General features: G+C 43.4%; 1 protein-coding gene across 1 annotated transcript in view; it reads right to left on the bottom strand.

Annotated features, from left to right (window-relative positions):
* Window positions 1-4,827, bottom strand: part of ACADS (acyl-CoA dehydrogenase short chain) — a 21,567-nt gene extending 16,740 nt beyond the window's left edge. The window contains exons 1-2 of the mRNA XM_044673945.1: window positions 4,685-4,827; window positions 2,058-2,221 (exon numbers count right to left, since the gene is read on the bottom strand). Of these exons, the coding sequence (XP_044529880.1) occupies window positions 2,058-2,221; window positions 4,685-4,730 (210 nt within the window). The 5' untranslated portion in view covers window positions 4,731-4,827. The remainder of the gene's footprint in view (window positions 1-2,057; window positions 2,222-4,684) is intronic.
* Between the last annotated feature and the right edge of the window lie 10,001 nt (window positions 4,828-14,828).

Raw genomic sequence — 14,828 nt, 5'->3', positions numbered from 1 at the left:
TCTCTCTATCTATCTATCTATCTATCTCTATCTCTATCTCTATCTCTATCTCTCCTCCTCCTCTTCTGTCTCCCTCTCCTCTCTCTGTCTCTCTCCCTCTCTCCTCTCCTCTTTCTTCTCTCTCTCCCTCTCTCCCCTTTCTCTGTCTGTCTCTTTCTCTTCCCCCTCCCTCCTTCCCCCCTTCCCTTTATAAAACCAAGGTGACGGTGTTGGGCGACCTCACCCTGCTACTGTCCCAGCTCTCCGAGAGACCACCATGAAGTTGCCCTTATTCAAACCCTGTTACCTGGCATGTCCCAGCAAGGCCTAGAGGGAGACTCAAAGAGGAAAAAGTTTCCCCACCAGAAGTTTACATTCTAGTAGAAGACATAAGACAATGCACAAAAAAAGCTACGATGTGAGGAGCGCAAGAATGTTCACTCTGGAAGGGCCCTTAGAAGAGATCATTAGTTTCTGCCTATCTGATTAAAGGTAAAATGGGTTTTTACCTTTAATGGGAACAGTGGCAGTGACATCTCTCATAATAGGATTCAGAGAGGGACTGAACCTGAGATTTCTTCAGTATAAAGAACTCCCTGGTGAGGAAACTCTTTCTCTCAGGGCAGGTTGCCCCTTCTCTGCAACATATGGTCTTAGAGAGCTGCCTAGAATCTTGAGAGGTTAAGGGACTTGTCCAGGGTCTCAAAGCCAGTAAATGTCAGTCAGGACCTGAACCTAGGTCTTCTTGACCTTGAGGCCAATTATCCAAGTACTGGGGCAGCTAGGTAGCACAGTGGATAGAGTTCTGGGCCTAGAGTCAGGAAGACTCATCTATTAGCCACTTACTAGCTGTGTGACCCTAGACAAGTCACTTAACCCTGTTGGCCTCAGTTTCCTCATCTGTAAAATGAAATGGCAAACCACTCCAGATCTCTGCTAAGAAAACCCCAAATCCGGTCATAAAGAGTCAGACATGACTAAAAACGACTGAATCACAACAACTCCAGGTACTAGATGGTACTGGCTTGGTTACAATAACCAAACTATGGTTTCCTTTTCATTTCAATCTATAAAATACTGTCATAAAACTTACATTTCATTGCAATCAGGAAGTGCCTTTCTGCACAACATGGGTGAAGGTTCCTAACGCTTCCCTTTTAGAGGGCAGAGCCCCCATGCCCTCGCAGGTCTCTTGGTAAGTCTTTGCTCAGTTCTGGCCCCTCAATGAGGAAGGACATTTATGCACTGGGACACTCCAAAGGGAGAGCAACCAGAAGGTATGGGGTGACCAGGACCAGCCTGGATGAAGAGTTTGGAGATGTCTAACTTGAAGAAGAAAAGACCTGGCGAGACGGCGATGAGGAAGACATTACAAGTCTCTTAAAAGCCCTGGAATGCGAGAGAGCTGATGTGCGTGGCCCCAAAAGGCAGAGACTGAGGAAATGAGTGGGAACAGCAGACAGAGATTTAGGGGGGCTGTAAGGAAAACCTTCCAACTCCAAATCAGACTGGACAGCTTCCATTTGGTGGGGTCCTTCTCAGCAGGCTTTGGCTGAGTACTTTAAAGACTAAGCAGGTTCCGGCTGTCTGATGTAGCTTATGAAATCCCTTCCAACCCTGGGATTTTTGTGACACATACCCAGAAGGGAAGAAAGATTAGATTCAGCTTAAAAGTCTTAAAGGCTTTTGGTGGAAAACACTTACACAGAAGAGGCAACCTGAGGTCAAAAACACTTTCCTGACAATGACACCATTTCACATGTAAAATCTTTATCAGATAAAGAAATCTATATCAGATTTCAACAGGGAAGGGAAGGGAAGGGAAAGGAAGGAGGGAGAGAATTCAGAACTCAAAATGTAAAAAGCAAATTAACAAAAACACGAATGTTAAAATTTGTTTTTACATATAATTGGAGAAAGAAAATGTCTAAAATTCTTTTTAAAAAAACCCCAAACAACCACTTTCCCACTTTTCCTTCTCTGACTCCAGGTGACCCATCTCCCATTAGGATCTGTTTCCCCTAATATCCCTGTTCTCTGAGAAGTTACTAAAGCGAGAGTGGGAGCAAAACACTTACCTGGGCGCCAGGGAAGCAGTGCTCCTTATCCAACTGCCCAGCAATAGGGATTAGCTCTTTCTGGGCAAAATCCCGGCACGTCTGGCGAAGCATTTGGTACGTCTCAGGCAGCTCTGCTGACTGGTAGACAGTGTGCAGCTGATTCCAGCCCCGGGAACGGAAAGCTGTCCATGAGAGATGCCAGGGTCACAGGAGCAGAGAAGGAGATGTGGCAGGGACCCCAGGAAGCACCCTTCCAACCCCTTCCTTCTCCAGATGAACCCTGGAGGTGCTGGAGCTGAGAGCTGAAGAGATGGCCTCTGACTCCAAAGTTATTGATCTTTCCAATATATGGTACAGTAAAGGTAAAAAACTGGGGGGCAGGGGAGGGAGGCTTGGTCTAGCCTCTGCTCTTCTGGTGACTTCATCCATTCCTATAGGTCCATTCTTCAGGTAACTCTCAAATTATATATCTGGCCCTTCTTGAATGCCAGTTACACAGCAGCAGCCTCCTAAAGATCTTCTCAATGCCCAGAAAGTTTTTCAAACTTAATTTCAACTTTTTTTAGATTTATCTACCCCTAAAACCTGCCCTTCTTTTAAACTTCCCAAAGAATGTGGAAAGGTGCCACCATTCTCCCAATCCTGTTGATAAGCTCATCAATTGACAAGTTTCTTTAGTATTTCTCTAATCCCATCTTCTCCCTCTAGACCTGCAGCCAGCACCCAAGCTCTGACCTGCCTCCTTATTTCCCATCAGCCCTTGCTTCTGGACTTCTCTGGATTCTTCATCTCGGCCCTCCCTGATGCCCACACACCTCTCCATCAGGCCCTCCTTCCCCAGGAAATTAATTATTAGGAAATTTCATTATGCTACAGATTGCCTGGTCCTCTCAGCTCATCAGTCCCCTCTGGCTAGAGGGCAGGGCCTGGGGCTCCTGGGTCCCTAGTTAAAGGGAGGGTTCAACACCATCTTCTCCCCACTTCCCACCAGCTCTCCTGCTTTGGCACTTCTGTGGACTCTCCACATGCCCCCACACCCAGCAGCTTCTCTCCCCCCACCAGTCCCCTTCATGAAGGGTCCTCTATGTGTAGTCTCCTCCCATTAGACTGTAAGCTCCTGCAGGGCAGGGCCTGCCTTTGCTTTTATTTTATTTTATGCCAGCCCCAGAATGCCAACGGCCTCTTATTTCAACTCTTCCATAGTGGGCTTCCAGATGTTTCCAGTGTTTCCATCATAAAAGGCTGTCCCTCAAGACTAGTTTGCTTTTCCTTCTGGATATAGAGTCACAGGACCTGAGTTCAAATCTTAGTTCTGTCACTTAGGATCACTCAATTTCCTTATCTGTAAAAGGGAGGGGACTAGATTATAAAGGGGGGGGACTAGATTATTGAGGTGTCAAATTCAAGTGAAACAGGGAGTTTTAACATGTAAAAGTATCTGTGTTTTATGGTTTACTTTGTTAGCTATTTCCCAATGACACTTTAATCTGGTTCAACCATACTTGGGCATGTGATGGGCCACATGTGGAAAACCTTCATCCTTTCCAGTTGGAACTCCAGGAGCCTAAGACCCTCACCAACAACCTCCTCATTTTCCTTTCAATTCGGGGCACCTCCACCTCCAGGACTTCTCTCCCTCCTCAAATGACCCCTTCAGGATGGACTTCTCTATATGGACACTGCTATCTCCCCAGGGGTTGGGGCTGACCATCTAGCTCAATCTGCCCACTGCACAGAATGATCCCATGTGTACTAGGGGAGGTTTCCAGTGGGGGGTCAGTTCTTGTGTGGTAGAGATGATGGCCTAAGAGGAGGGGGTGGTTTGGAAGGGAAGGGGGTGTCTCGGTAAAAAAAAAAAAAAGTATGAAGAGTGTTTGGGTGGGAAGGACGCTGTCAGAAAGGGGAAGAGGGATTCTGAGGGAATCTTAGGAGGGAGATGGACTGTACTTGGGAGTAGGGGGGCTCTCTTGGAGGGGAATTCTAAGCCAGTGATTCCCAAAGTGGGCACTACCACCCCCTGGTGGGTGCTACAGCGATCCAGAGAAGCAGTGATGGCCACAGGTGCATTTATCTTTCCTAGTAATTGCTATTAAAAATTAAAAAAAAAAATAATTTCCAGGACGCTAAGTAATATTTTTCCTGGAAAGGGGGCGAGAGGCCAAAAAAGTTTGGGAACCACCGCTCTAAACTATGACAAGGAGTCTTAAGAGAGGATGAGTGACAGATCTGGGGGATCAATGAAGGAGATCTGTCCTGGAAGGGAGAGTAAGCGAGGGATCCCACTTGGAGGCGCAAAAGAAAGGTTCTCTGAGGTGGGGAGGGCAAGAGAGGGGGTTTCTCCTAAGGGGAGGGCGTGAGAAGGGGCATCGAAGGGAGCAGGATGAGAAAGGGATGGGGGAGAGAGTAAGAGAGGGATCTCTCGGGGTGGGGGGAGGCGGCTCTCAGAGGTGGAAAGGGGGCTTTCCGAAGGTCCCTGAGGTCCCTGGGCAAGCTGCCCCTCTGCCGCACCGCGGCCTCAGAGGGGGAAGGGAAAGGCAGCGGCGCTGGACAGGTCCCTGAGCTTGGAGGAGGAGAGGAGGCCTGAACTGGGGCAAAGGTCGCGCAGGGCAGCCTGTGCCTAGCAGCCCCCCGAGACACGCACTTACTTCGGCTGACCCGGCCGCAGCCCCGTACCAGCAGAGAGACAGCCATGGCAGTCGTTTGGTCAGGCCGTCAGTCAATTTGAGACGCGGGCCTCGATTCCCCCAGCTTCTCCTCCACGACGACCTCCGGGCCCCGCCCTCAAAGGAACCGAGGAGGGCGCGCCGGTTCCGCCCACTCTGGCCCTACGGGGAGGCCTCACCCCCCACGCGCCAGACTCCGCCCCCTTGAGAAACGCAGAAAGGCCTACAGCGAGGCCCCGCCCCCCAGGGCCTGGGAGGGGACGTCGGGAAGCAGGCCCTGCCCCCGAGCGCCAGATTCCGCCCCTTTGGGATCACAGAGCAGCATATCGTTAGGCCCCGCCCCTTTGGACTGGGCGGGGAGGCCGGGAAGCAGGTCCCGCCCCCCAAGGTACACCAAACGGCCTGAGACAGATCCCGCCCCCCACGTGGGGCAGGGAGCGGCCTAAGTGACAGACTCCGCCCCCACGTGTCAGACTCTATCCTCTATAGCAGCTGGAATCAGGGGGCCCCTGGCATCCCGCAGCGAGGGTTCTCCTCCCCTTGCAGGCGGGGCCACACCGGTGCCCTTCGCGCCAATTTCTCCCACCTCCGGGGTCCCCGCCCGGGAAAAGTCAGCCAAAGAGGTGAGCGAGGCTGTGCAGGACACCTCCAGAGCGCATCTCCCTGGCTTGGCAAAGGGATCTGCCTTAAGTGAAGCGTTGGGGGCTTTTTACCGGTAACAGTAAACAGTGATTAGAGCGAACACTTATTTATAGGTAACAGTGATTATAGGAAACACTTATCGAGGTTTTGAGATTCACAAAGCGTTTTGCATGTTAGATGGCCTCCTGTGAGAAGGTCATCTAATTCATCACACCCTCTCCCCAGTTCCAGCCTCAAACATTTGCTGTCTGTGACCCTTAGGCAAGTCACCGAGCCTACTGCCTCAGTTTCTTTAACTGTAAATGAGGATGACAATAGATATTTTTAAAGTGCTTGGCACACAGTAGGTGCTAAATAAATGCTTATTGACTGACTGGGTGCTATTCTCATTTTACAGTTAAGAAAACTGAGGCTGAAAGGTTGAGACTTACCCAGAGCTCCACACAGCCTGAGATGACATATACCCTCAGGTCTTTCTAACCTCCCAAAATTCAGCCATTTATCTACTATTCCATGAAATTAACCCGAATTGTCCTCTGTCCGAATGTGGCAAGATTCAAACCCAGATCTTGCTTACTCCAAGTCTAGGACTCTAGTCTACTCTCTTCTCCCCACCTTCAGCAGCATGCTTCAGCTAGCAAGCTTTGAAGGTGAGCATTTCACACACAGCATCTCCTTGTAATCACCAAAGTCTGGCTCCACCCAGAAGATGCTGCAATCCGTGGCCATTCTCTCCAGGACTAGAATCCCCTCCAGATACTGGGCTGGGAGGAGGAATGGGCCCCATCCTTGGGTTCACTGCCCCTTCCAAACTCTCCATCTTCAAGGTTCACAACCAAACCTAGATCATGCTCTCTTTCTTCCTCAGAACTCAGTAGCTGGCAAACCATCCTCCCCAGGCCCACCACCCCTGTCCTTCTTTTGGGGGAGGGGGTTTAGATTTAATCAGATTTGCTCCATTACTCACATGCCACCTCTATCATGAACTCTCCAAACCCCCTGTCAACCTTGAAAAACACAGAACCAAAGGCATTAGAAAGAACAAATATTTAATCAGGACAAGAAAGATGAAGCTCAGGGACTCTGGGAACACTGTCTCTGGGGAAGGCATCTAGAAAGGGGATTTTCCAAAGAGCTGAAGAACTTGGGGTCCTACAGACCTTCTGGGAAATAAGGGACAGGAAAGAAACTTGAATGGTTTACCATGGACACAAGGAAAGGAGGATTCCAGCCAGACTCTTTGGACTACCTGGCAGAGGCCTAGACACAGAGAAACTTGAAACACAAAAGAGCCCAATTGGGGGGCAGCTGGGTAGCTCAGTGGATTGAGAGCCAGGCCTAGAGACAGGAGGTCCTAGGTTCAAATCTGGCCTCAGACACTTCCCAGCTGTGTGACCCTGGGCAAGTCACTTGACCCCCATTGCCTACCCTTACCAATCTTCCACCTATAAGTCAATACACAGAAGTTAAGTTTAAAATTAAAAACAAAACAAAACAAAACAAAAGGGCACTTAAGAATATCTATATCTACCAATCTAAGCTGAAATCACTGGATATTTTAAGGTTTATTGTTCAGTCTAAGACAAGGATTAGTCTGCCACTTCCCTAAAGGCAAGTTCCCAAGGGACAGAGGCAAATCTGCCATAAATTTGACAGAAAACAAAGTTGTCACTTCCCCCTTTTGGTCAGAGAGATACTGCCACTGAAAAGGCAATGGGGTATGTGCCCAAGAGAATCTGACCTTGTTACTAAAAATAGGAGACGAGGGGCATAAGCATGAACAACTGGCATTTAGGGGCACGCTCTATCTGCAGAGGTGCACTGACCACCAGAAGACAGTCACTATGCCATCAGCAAAATCCTAACAATAAAAACTCTCCATTTCCCAAAGTCTGTTGTGTCTTTCAAGTCCTTTGGGTCCAGATACAGGCTTCGGTGTTGTCCTTTTGTAGGAGTCTCTTTTGCATAGACAGGTTCTCAGAACTGTTTCAATGCTAGAAAAGAAAACAAGAGAAATCTATAACCAAGTTCTCTAATATGTGATAATGAGATTAAATCTACCCTGCCCATCTTTAGATCACCAAAGATGAAAACATCTTCACTCAACTCACAAGTTGGGAGGTCTGTATCCCACCTGTGCTAGAGTAACAAATCAGAATTTACTGACTGCCTCCTAGGCGACTAGAAAAGCATCTGTTGTGATTGGGCATGCAAACTAAGAGGAAGGCACAGGAAGTGATGCAAAAGAGGCCCCTTTAAAAAGAGAGAGTTGAGTGAGCCACGGGCTCTTCTGGTTCCTGAACAGGACCTGAAGGAGCTTTTCTAGTTCATGACCAGGACTTGAAGGAGCTCTGGACCTTAGTGAGTGTAAAGCCTGAATCTTCCTGAACTTCTCTTAAGGAACTTCCTTTTAATAGAGACTCTGTGGCTGAAGCTTTTGCTTCATTCGCCCTCAAGGCCCTTCAGGCCTCTGACTTTCCCCACCTTGATCCCAAGGCCAGATTTCCTTTGGCTGAGGTTAATTAGATTTACCTGGACTGAACTAGGGGATCAGAGCAAATTACCTAGTGTGTTAGATTATTTATCCTATTTTATCCTCTCTCTCTTATTTCCTTATTTCTATTTCTTCTTCTCATTTGTAAATAAATTTCCATAAAAGTCATTTTAACTTGAGGTTATTCTTAATTGGGAATTGAGAATTGTTCAATCCCCTGGCAACCAACCTTTTAATATTAACTCAAAAAAACCCCTTTTTACCCCTTACAAAAAGGAACTAATTGACTCTTTGGATATTTGCTCACAAATACATTCAGGACTAAATTATGCTGTCAGCCACAGTAGTAATTTTGGCCTGACTGAAATGTACTGTCAGTCCTTAAAAATTACTTGACACTGGTGCATTGAACAATATGAAAAGTAACCTTACTAACTAGCTTTTAACAACATCTTATTTCTATTAAAATCCATTTATACGAAGTACAAATATACATAAGCTATACTTGCTTAGAAAATACAGTTTACCTGCCATACCAAAGTAATTGTATAGTGAAAGCAACATTAAAAAAATACAAAAAAATATAAAATAGATGTTATGATGATAATAACAGATATTTTGGAGAAGCAGATAAATGTGCCAGGGCCAGTAAACCTTCAAATCACAGACACTGATTGACAGGCTTCAGTGAGAAGGGGGGGGAGGGTAAGACACTCTTGACTCTCAAACCCCTCCCCCCCAAGCAGTTAAGGTTTCAGTTGGAAATGGAGACTGACTGAGATACTTCTGGTAAGTTTCCCTTTCTTTAACTTATATTCCCCACAGGTCTGATAGAGGAATAAGTAGAAGCTAGTTATCTATATGTTGAGGACTGAGATGAAACTGATCTTCTTAAAACTGGAAGCTGACAGGATTCAGACCAGATGACCAGACTTGAGTTTTGAGTATTCCCCCCAAATAATTTCCAGGCACAGATATTGTTGGTAAAGCTTATATTAAGAAGTAAAAGGAAAACTAGAGGGGTTAATGAAGGTTTTTGGATAAGGAAAGGCGACCTGATCTGTTAGGTTGAAGCTGCCCTTCCCCCCCACAGGAGGGCGTGAAGGCACCTAGCTGACTGGCTCTCTTGCTAGATAGTCTATATATCTGATCATTAAATCACTAAATAATTATTATATTGATATTGATAAGGATTAACCCTACAAAGCTGGCTAACCCTTGAGAAGAAACCACGAAGGCTTTGCCACAATGGCCACTCAGGTGAACCCCCAAATCCAAAGCAGTAAGCAGTGAGTCTGCTCACCTCAACCCCCACAAAGCAACTGCCTCAACCCTTCTCAACTGCCCCCTCACCCAAAGTTCTCCAGGGGGGTCCCCTGGAATTCTGGGTTAGGCTGTCCCCGTATTTTTGCAGGGATTCCATGCATCCATCTCTACATAACAATAGATATATAAAAATAAAAAATAAATGGAATAAAATAAAAAAATAAAAGCAAAAAACCCACACCACAAATTTATCAAGGCGTATAAACCTGGAAATGACCCTATTTGCCATTTATGGAAAAGAAATAAAAATTCCAGCTAATAGTAAATAAAATTCTAATTGAGTATCTTATTACAAACCCAAAACAATATTAAGAATGCTTGCATGACCATTTCAGTTTCAAAACAATTTTAAAAATTAAAATGAAGGGGGCAGCTGGGTAGCTCAGTGGAGTGAGAGTCAGGCCTAGAGACAGGAGGTCCTAGGTTCAAACCCGGCCTCAGCCACTTCCCAGCTATGTGACCCTGGGCAAGTCACTTGACCCCCCACTGCCCACCCTTGCCACTCTTCCACCTATGAGACAATACACCGAAGTACAAGGGTCTAAAAAAAAATTTTAAATGAAAAAATGAAAATACTTCTTACTTCCCTTAAACTCAACATTCTCATTTCCCCTTTTGGAAAATGAGATGCTGAGGATCTAAAAAGAACATCATTTAATTCATTTTAACTGCTTATTCAACAACGATAACCATGTCCAAATGGATTAGACATTTTACTCATATTAACTGTTATTTTAACTTTTATTTTTCAGATTCCCTTACTCCTTCCTGTGCACTTTCTCTCTACATACGTAATAATACTACATTAAAACATGGCACCCCAGGAAATGGATTTCTGTCTGGAGTAACAAGATCCTAGGTCAATCTTTCCTACTGATAACTAAAACACATTATTTATCCCCTTCATTGTTTGAATGGCTAAAATTCTACACACCTGCATTTTCGATTCCTATATATTTCAGTTTTAGCCTAAGACTTTTTAACTTTCATGATTATAGAAAACTTACCATAACAGGTGAAAAGAGGGAATTAATTAAAATAAGGGAGAAATGCTGCCCTAACCTGGAGTATTAATGCCAGGTGTAAGTTGGCAAGGATGCACAGCCACATAGAGGAACGTGTCAGGCACAAAACTGAAAGTTTCTTCCTAGGGTGAACACTTGCAGCCTCCCTATGATCTGCAACTATACCTGCAGTTACCAGAAGCCATCCATAGGACTGCTTGAATCACCAACCAATTTTCTCCATAGCATTCCTTCCAGTTACATTCCCATACAATTCAACCTCAAACGGTAGGTCTCTCCAATCACGTTTAGGGTTAAATATCTCGTGTTGTTAACAATTATATATATAAATTAAATATTATCAGGCTTTGCTGTTCTTAAATTCTTCTGACATCGGATTGAGAATTAATTACATGCTGAACATATAATACTTTATGTAGACTTAGAAAAGCACTGGGGAAATGTTATTTTAAATCTCCAAATGAACAGATATTGTATTAAACCTCATAATAAAATGAAATACTACTGAGTGGAAACTTTCCTATTCTTGCTAGATATGAGAATTAGCTTTTTTCCTTTGTAACTTTTCTAGTTCTCATGTTAAAGTAATTGCCAATCTTAAAAAGGGACCTCACTGGGGGCAGCTGGGTGGCTCAGGGGATTGAGAGCCAGGCCTAGAGATGGGAGGTCCTGGGTTCAAATCTGACCTCAGACACTTCCCAGCTGTCACTTGACCCCCATTGCCTAGCCCTTATCACTCTTCTGCCTTGGAGCCAATACACAGTATTGACTCCAAGACAGAAGGTAAGGGTTTAAAAAAAAAAGGGGGGGGGACCTCACTTAGGGTAAATACCATTAGAATTTCCAGGGTAATTAAAAATCCCAGCTTCTGTTATCTGGTTCAGGGGAAAATCAAAAAGGCAAGGAAAGAGAGAGCAGAAAGGATCCTTAGCCCAGTTCAGTAGTCTTCAGAGACTTCGTGAAGTCGTTCCCATTTGGCTTCATGGTTCTTATATCTTCTAAGAACTCCTTCAGGTTCCAGGGTGTAGGATAACCTGCTCTAGGTTTTGGCTCCCTAAGAAATGACTAAAATAATAGTTAGGGCTTCGGGTATTCTGAATGAATTTTCTGCAATAGAACAAAAAGATCAACAAGAAATCTAGCAAAATTAACCTTAATAGATTTTAATAACTTCAACCACACTCAAGGACTGTAAGGTAGTAAGTGCAGGATGTTAATGTGGAATTCCTAGGTGGGAAAATCCTTTCCAACATCAGCCTGTGCTTCACCCATCAGAGTCAATACCCAAAGGTAGAGACTGAATAGATTCAATCTTCCAGACTTAAAGAGGATGAGATAAAGGGAGTCCACCACGAAAAAAGGTAATCATCAGGGTTTAATGATCTTTAAAAAAAAAATTTCTATGTAATGGTTGCACTCTGGAAATTTACAATAAAAACTCCTAAGATTTGGCTGCTGATGGGTGGCTTCTTCTCAGCAAAGCAGAATCCATAAGGATTCCCACAAAATACAAAGACTTGCGAAGGAAAAACTGAAGATTACTTTTTAATCAGAATAGAGTACTTAAATTACAATAGTTGACCATTCCCTTTTCGTACCTTTTTAAAAAGCTCCACTCTCACCAATGGCTCTGGCTCCAAGAAAAGACTGAATCAGCTATGCCCTAAACATCTCTCTTTTGGTCTAAGGCAGAAGCCAGCTCAGGATTTTTTTTACCATTAATCATGTATGAGATAAAAGAAAATGATGACAAGTACCTCACTCAAAAATGAGCATCAGAGGGGGCAGCTGGGTAGCTCAGTGGAGTGAGAGTCAGGCCTAGAGACAGGAGGTCCTAGGTTCAAACCCGGCCTCAGCCACTTCCCAGCTGTGTGACCCTGGGCAAGTCACTTGACCCCCATTGCCCACCCTTACCAATCTTCCACCTATGAGACAATACACCGAAGTACAAGGGTTTAAAAAAAAAACAAACAAACAAACAAAAAAAATGAGCATCAGTGCCCCACTGACTCAAACAAAACCTGGAATTGTAAAGTAAGAGCAGAAAAAATAAAAATTTTAATTAAAAAAAAAAAAAGAGGCAGTTGTTTATTCCCTTCATGAAAGAGAGCTCTTCAATGATGGGCTAAGAAGTGCTGACTGACTAGGCAGCAAACAGGCAATATACACAAGTTCCCAACACAAGACTCACACACACACACTTCCATCCCCCACTGGGCCTTGACCCACAATCTAAAACACCTGTGTTTCCAACCCAGTTCAGGTGAGGTAAGGGGAGCAACAGAGTTGTTCATTGCCCTGTCTTTTATCCATCTCCCTCCCAAGCTTGTCCTGTAATCCTCAATCAACAAAAGGTAACAAACTAGCCTTTGTAAACTGAATGCTTATTCTGAGAATAGGCACAGTCTTCCCCTTTTTTATTTTCAGAGATGTGTTATTCTCACTTGCCTAAATTTCTCCTTCTAGATACAATATAACAAACAATACAAATTAAAATGCCTAAAAGTCCACAAATTCCCTGTCCAAATACAATCAATCTGATCTCCAACATCAGGGCTGTCCCTCCAAAACCTCAGCTGTCCAGGAGACAAGTGGAATTGTTGGCCCCTTTGTAGGGGGAAAAAGTCCAAGACCCCATAGCAAAGCTCTGGGGGAAACACAGACACTCAGTAAAACCAAGGCCACAGTTCAGCTAAAGTTTAGACACATAGCCTGAGGCTCTAAATCATTCCTTTTCCACCTCTCCCATGTAACTCAATGCTCCTCCAAAAACTACTGATGCAATCATTCTCTGGGAATCTGGGTTAGATGGTTACATATTGACATATCGATTTATCAACCTATAGAAAACTCTATCTAGATTCAGTGAGGTAAATCAAATCCATTGTACCAAACTTGTAAATCAGTACCTTCTATTGCATATGTGAAAAGCTTACCTAATCCCTCAGCCTGTTTCAGTCTCTCTATAAAAGAAGTAATCATGAGTTTCTGCATTTTCAGCTTTTGGGGGAATCAACAGTTAGTACAATCTCAAACATTATTGGCTAACATTTAAACTGCAAGTTTTTAAGGTCATCATTGGAGAAACTTTTATCTAAAAATATATATTTGAAATACAATATAGACAAAATCCAGAACTTAAGGTCTTAAGCTTCTGTGAGAAGCTTTTTCACAAAAATTTTCAACCATTATTAAAAAAAAAAAACAAATAAACCTATGTTATATATATATATATATATATATATATATATATATCATGCCATGAGGATCTTTCCTACATTTCAATTCATCCAATGCAGTTACCCAAACTTAAATATGTTGGGTTTAATAACCTAGGCTCCAATACTCCAGCTCTATTCCCATTCAAAGCTTCAGCCAACCATCCAAACAGATTCTTTTCTGCTGCTGTTTCATCTGTCATCTGTACCACACCATCCTTTCTCCTACTTCCCATAGGTAAGGATGGGGAGAGACACAGCTGCCTTGCTTCACTCATATACACTCAACCAACCAAAAATACACATGAGTTTGGAGGTTGCACAGCCAGGTTGAACTGAACCCCATTTTGGCCAAAAAAAAAAATGCTTAGGGTCAGAGTTAAGCAACTTTTACCAATTAACTCAATGACTAGAGTCCAAATACATACAGATCTAATCCCCAATTTGAGGACATTTCCAGTAGTAGGCCCCAAAAGTGTTTGGCCATAGTTCAACAAACTCCTGATTAAAGAGTGGTTCAAATCTCCCAAATGCATGAGGTTGTTGTCGTCTAAGAGTTTCACTCATTGTTAATTTGGCTTTCTTCTTTCCTTTTTTTATTAGCATTACCAGTACTTTGTCTATTTTATCTGTTTTTTCAAAATACCAGCTTCTAGTCCTATTTATTAGTTCTTTTATTTTTGATTTTACTTTCACCTTTGATTTTTAGTATTTCTAATTTAGTTTTCATCTGGGGATTTTTAATTTTGAATTTGTTGTTTTCTAGTTTTTTAAGTTGCATGCCCAATTCATTAATCTCTGCCCTCCCTAATTTGTTAATATATGAGCTCAGCGATATAAATTTTCCCCTTAGAACTGCTTTGGCTGCATCCCATCGGTTTTGGTAAGAAGTCTCATCATTGTCATTGTCTTCAATGAAATTATTAATTGTTTCTATGATTTGTTCTTTTTTTTTGGAGAATCATATTATTTAATTTCCAATTAGTTTTTGGTTTGCCTCTCCATGTATTCTTACTGATAACTAAAATTAACAGTATCAAAGATGAAAAGGGAGACCTCACCTCTAATGAAGAGGAAATTAAGGCAATCATTAAAAACTATTTTGCCCAATTATATGGCAATAAATATAGCAATCTAGGTGATATGGATGAATATTTACAAAAATATAAATTGCCTAGATTAACAGCAGAAGAAATAGAATACTTAAATAATCCCATATCAGAAAAAGAAATTGAACAAGCCATCAAAGAACTCCCTGAGAAAAAAATCACCAGGGGCCTGATGGATTCACAAGTGAATTCTATCAAACATTCAAAGAACAACTAATCCTAATACTATACAAATTATTTGATATAATAAGCAAAGAAGGAATCCTACCAAATTCCTTTTATGATACAAATACGGTACTGATTCCAAAGCCA

This window comes from Gracilinanus agilis, chromosome 1 (assembly GCF_016433145.1).
Source record: "Gracilinanus agilis isolate LMUSP501 chromosome 1, AgileGrace, whole genome shotgun sequence".
In the NCBI taxonomy this organism is placed as follows: domain Eukaryota; kingdom Metazoa; phylum Chordata; class Mammalia; order Didelphimorphia; family Didelphidae; genus Gracilinanus; species Gracilinanus agilis.
Note: the sequence above shows the minus strand (reverse complement) of the source record. Positions and strands in the feature narration are given on the sequence as shown.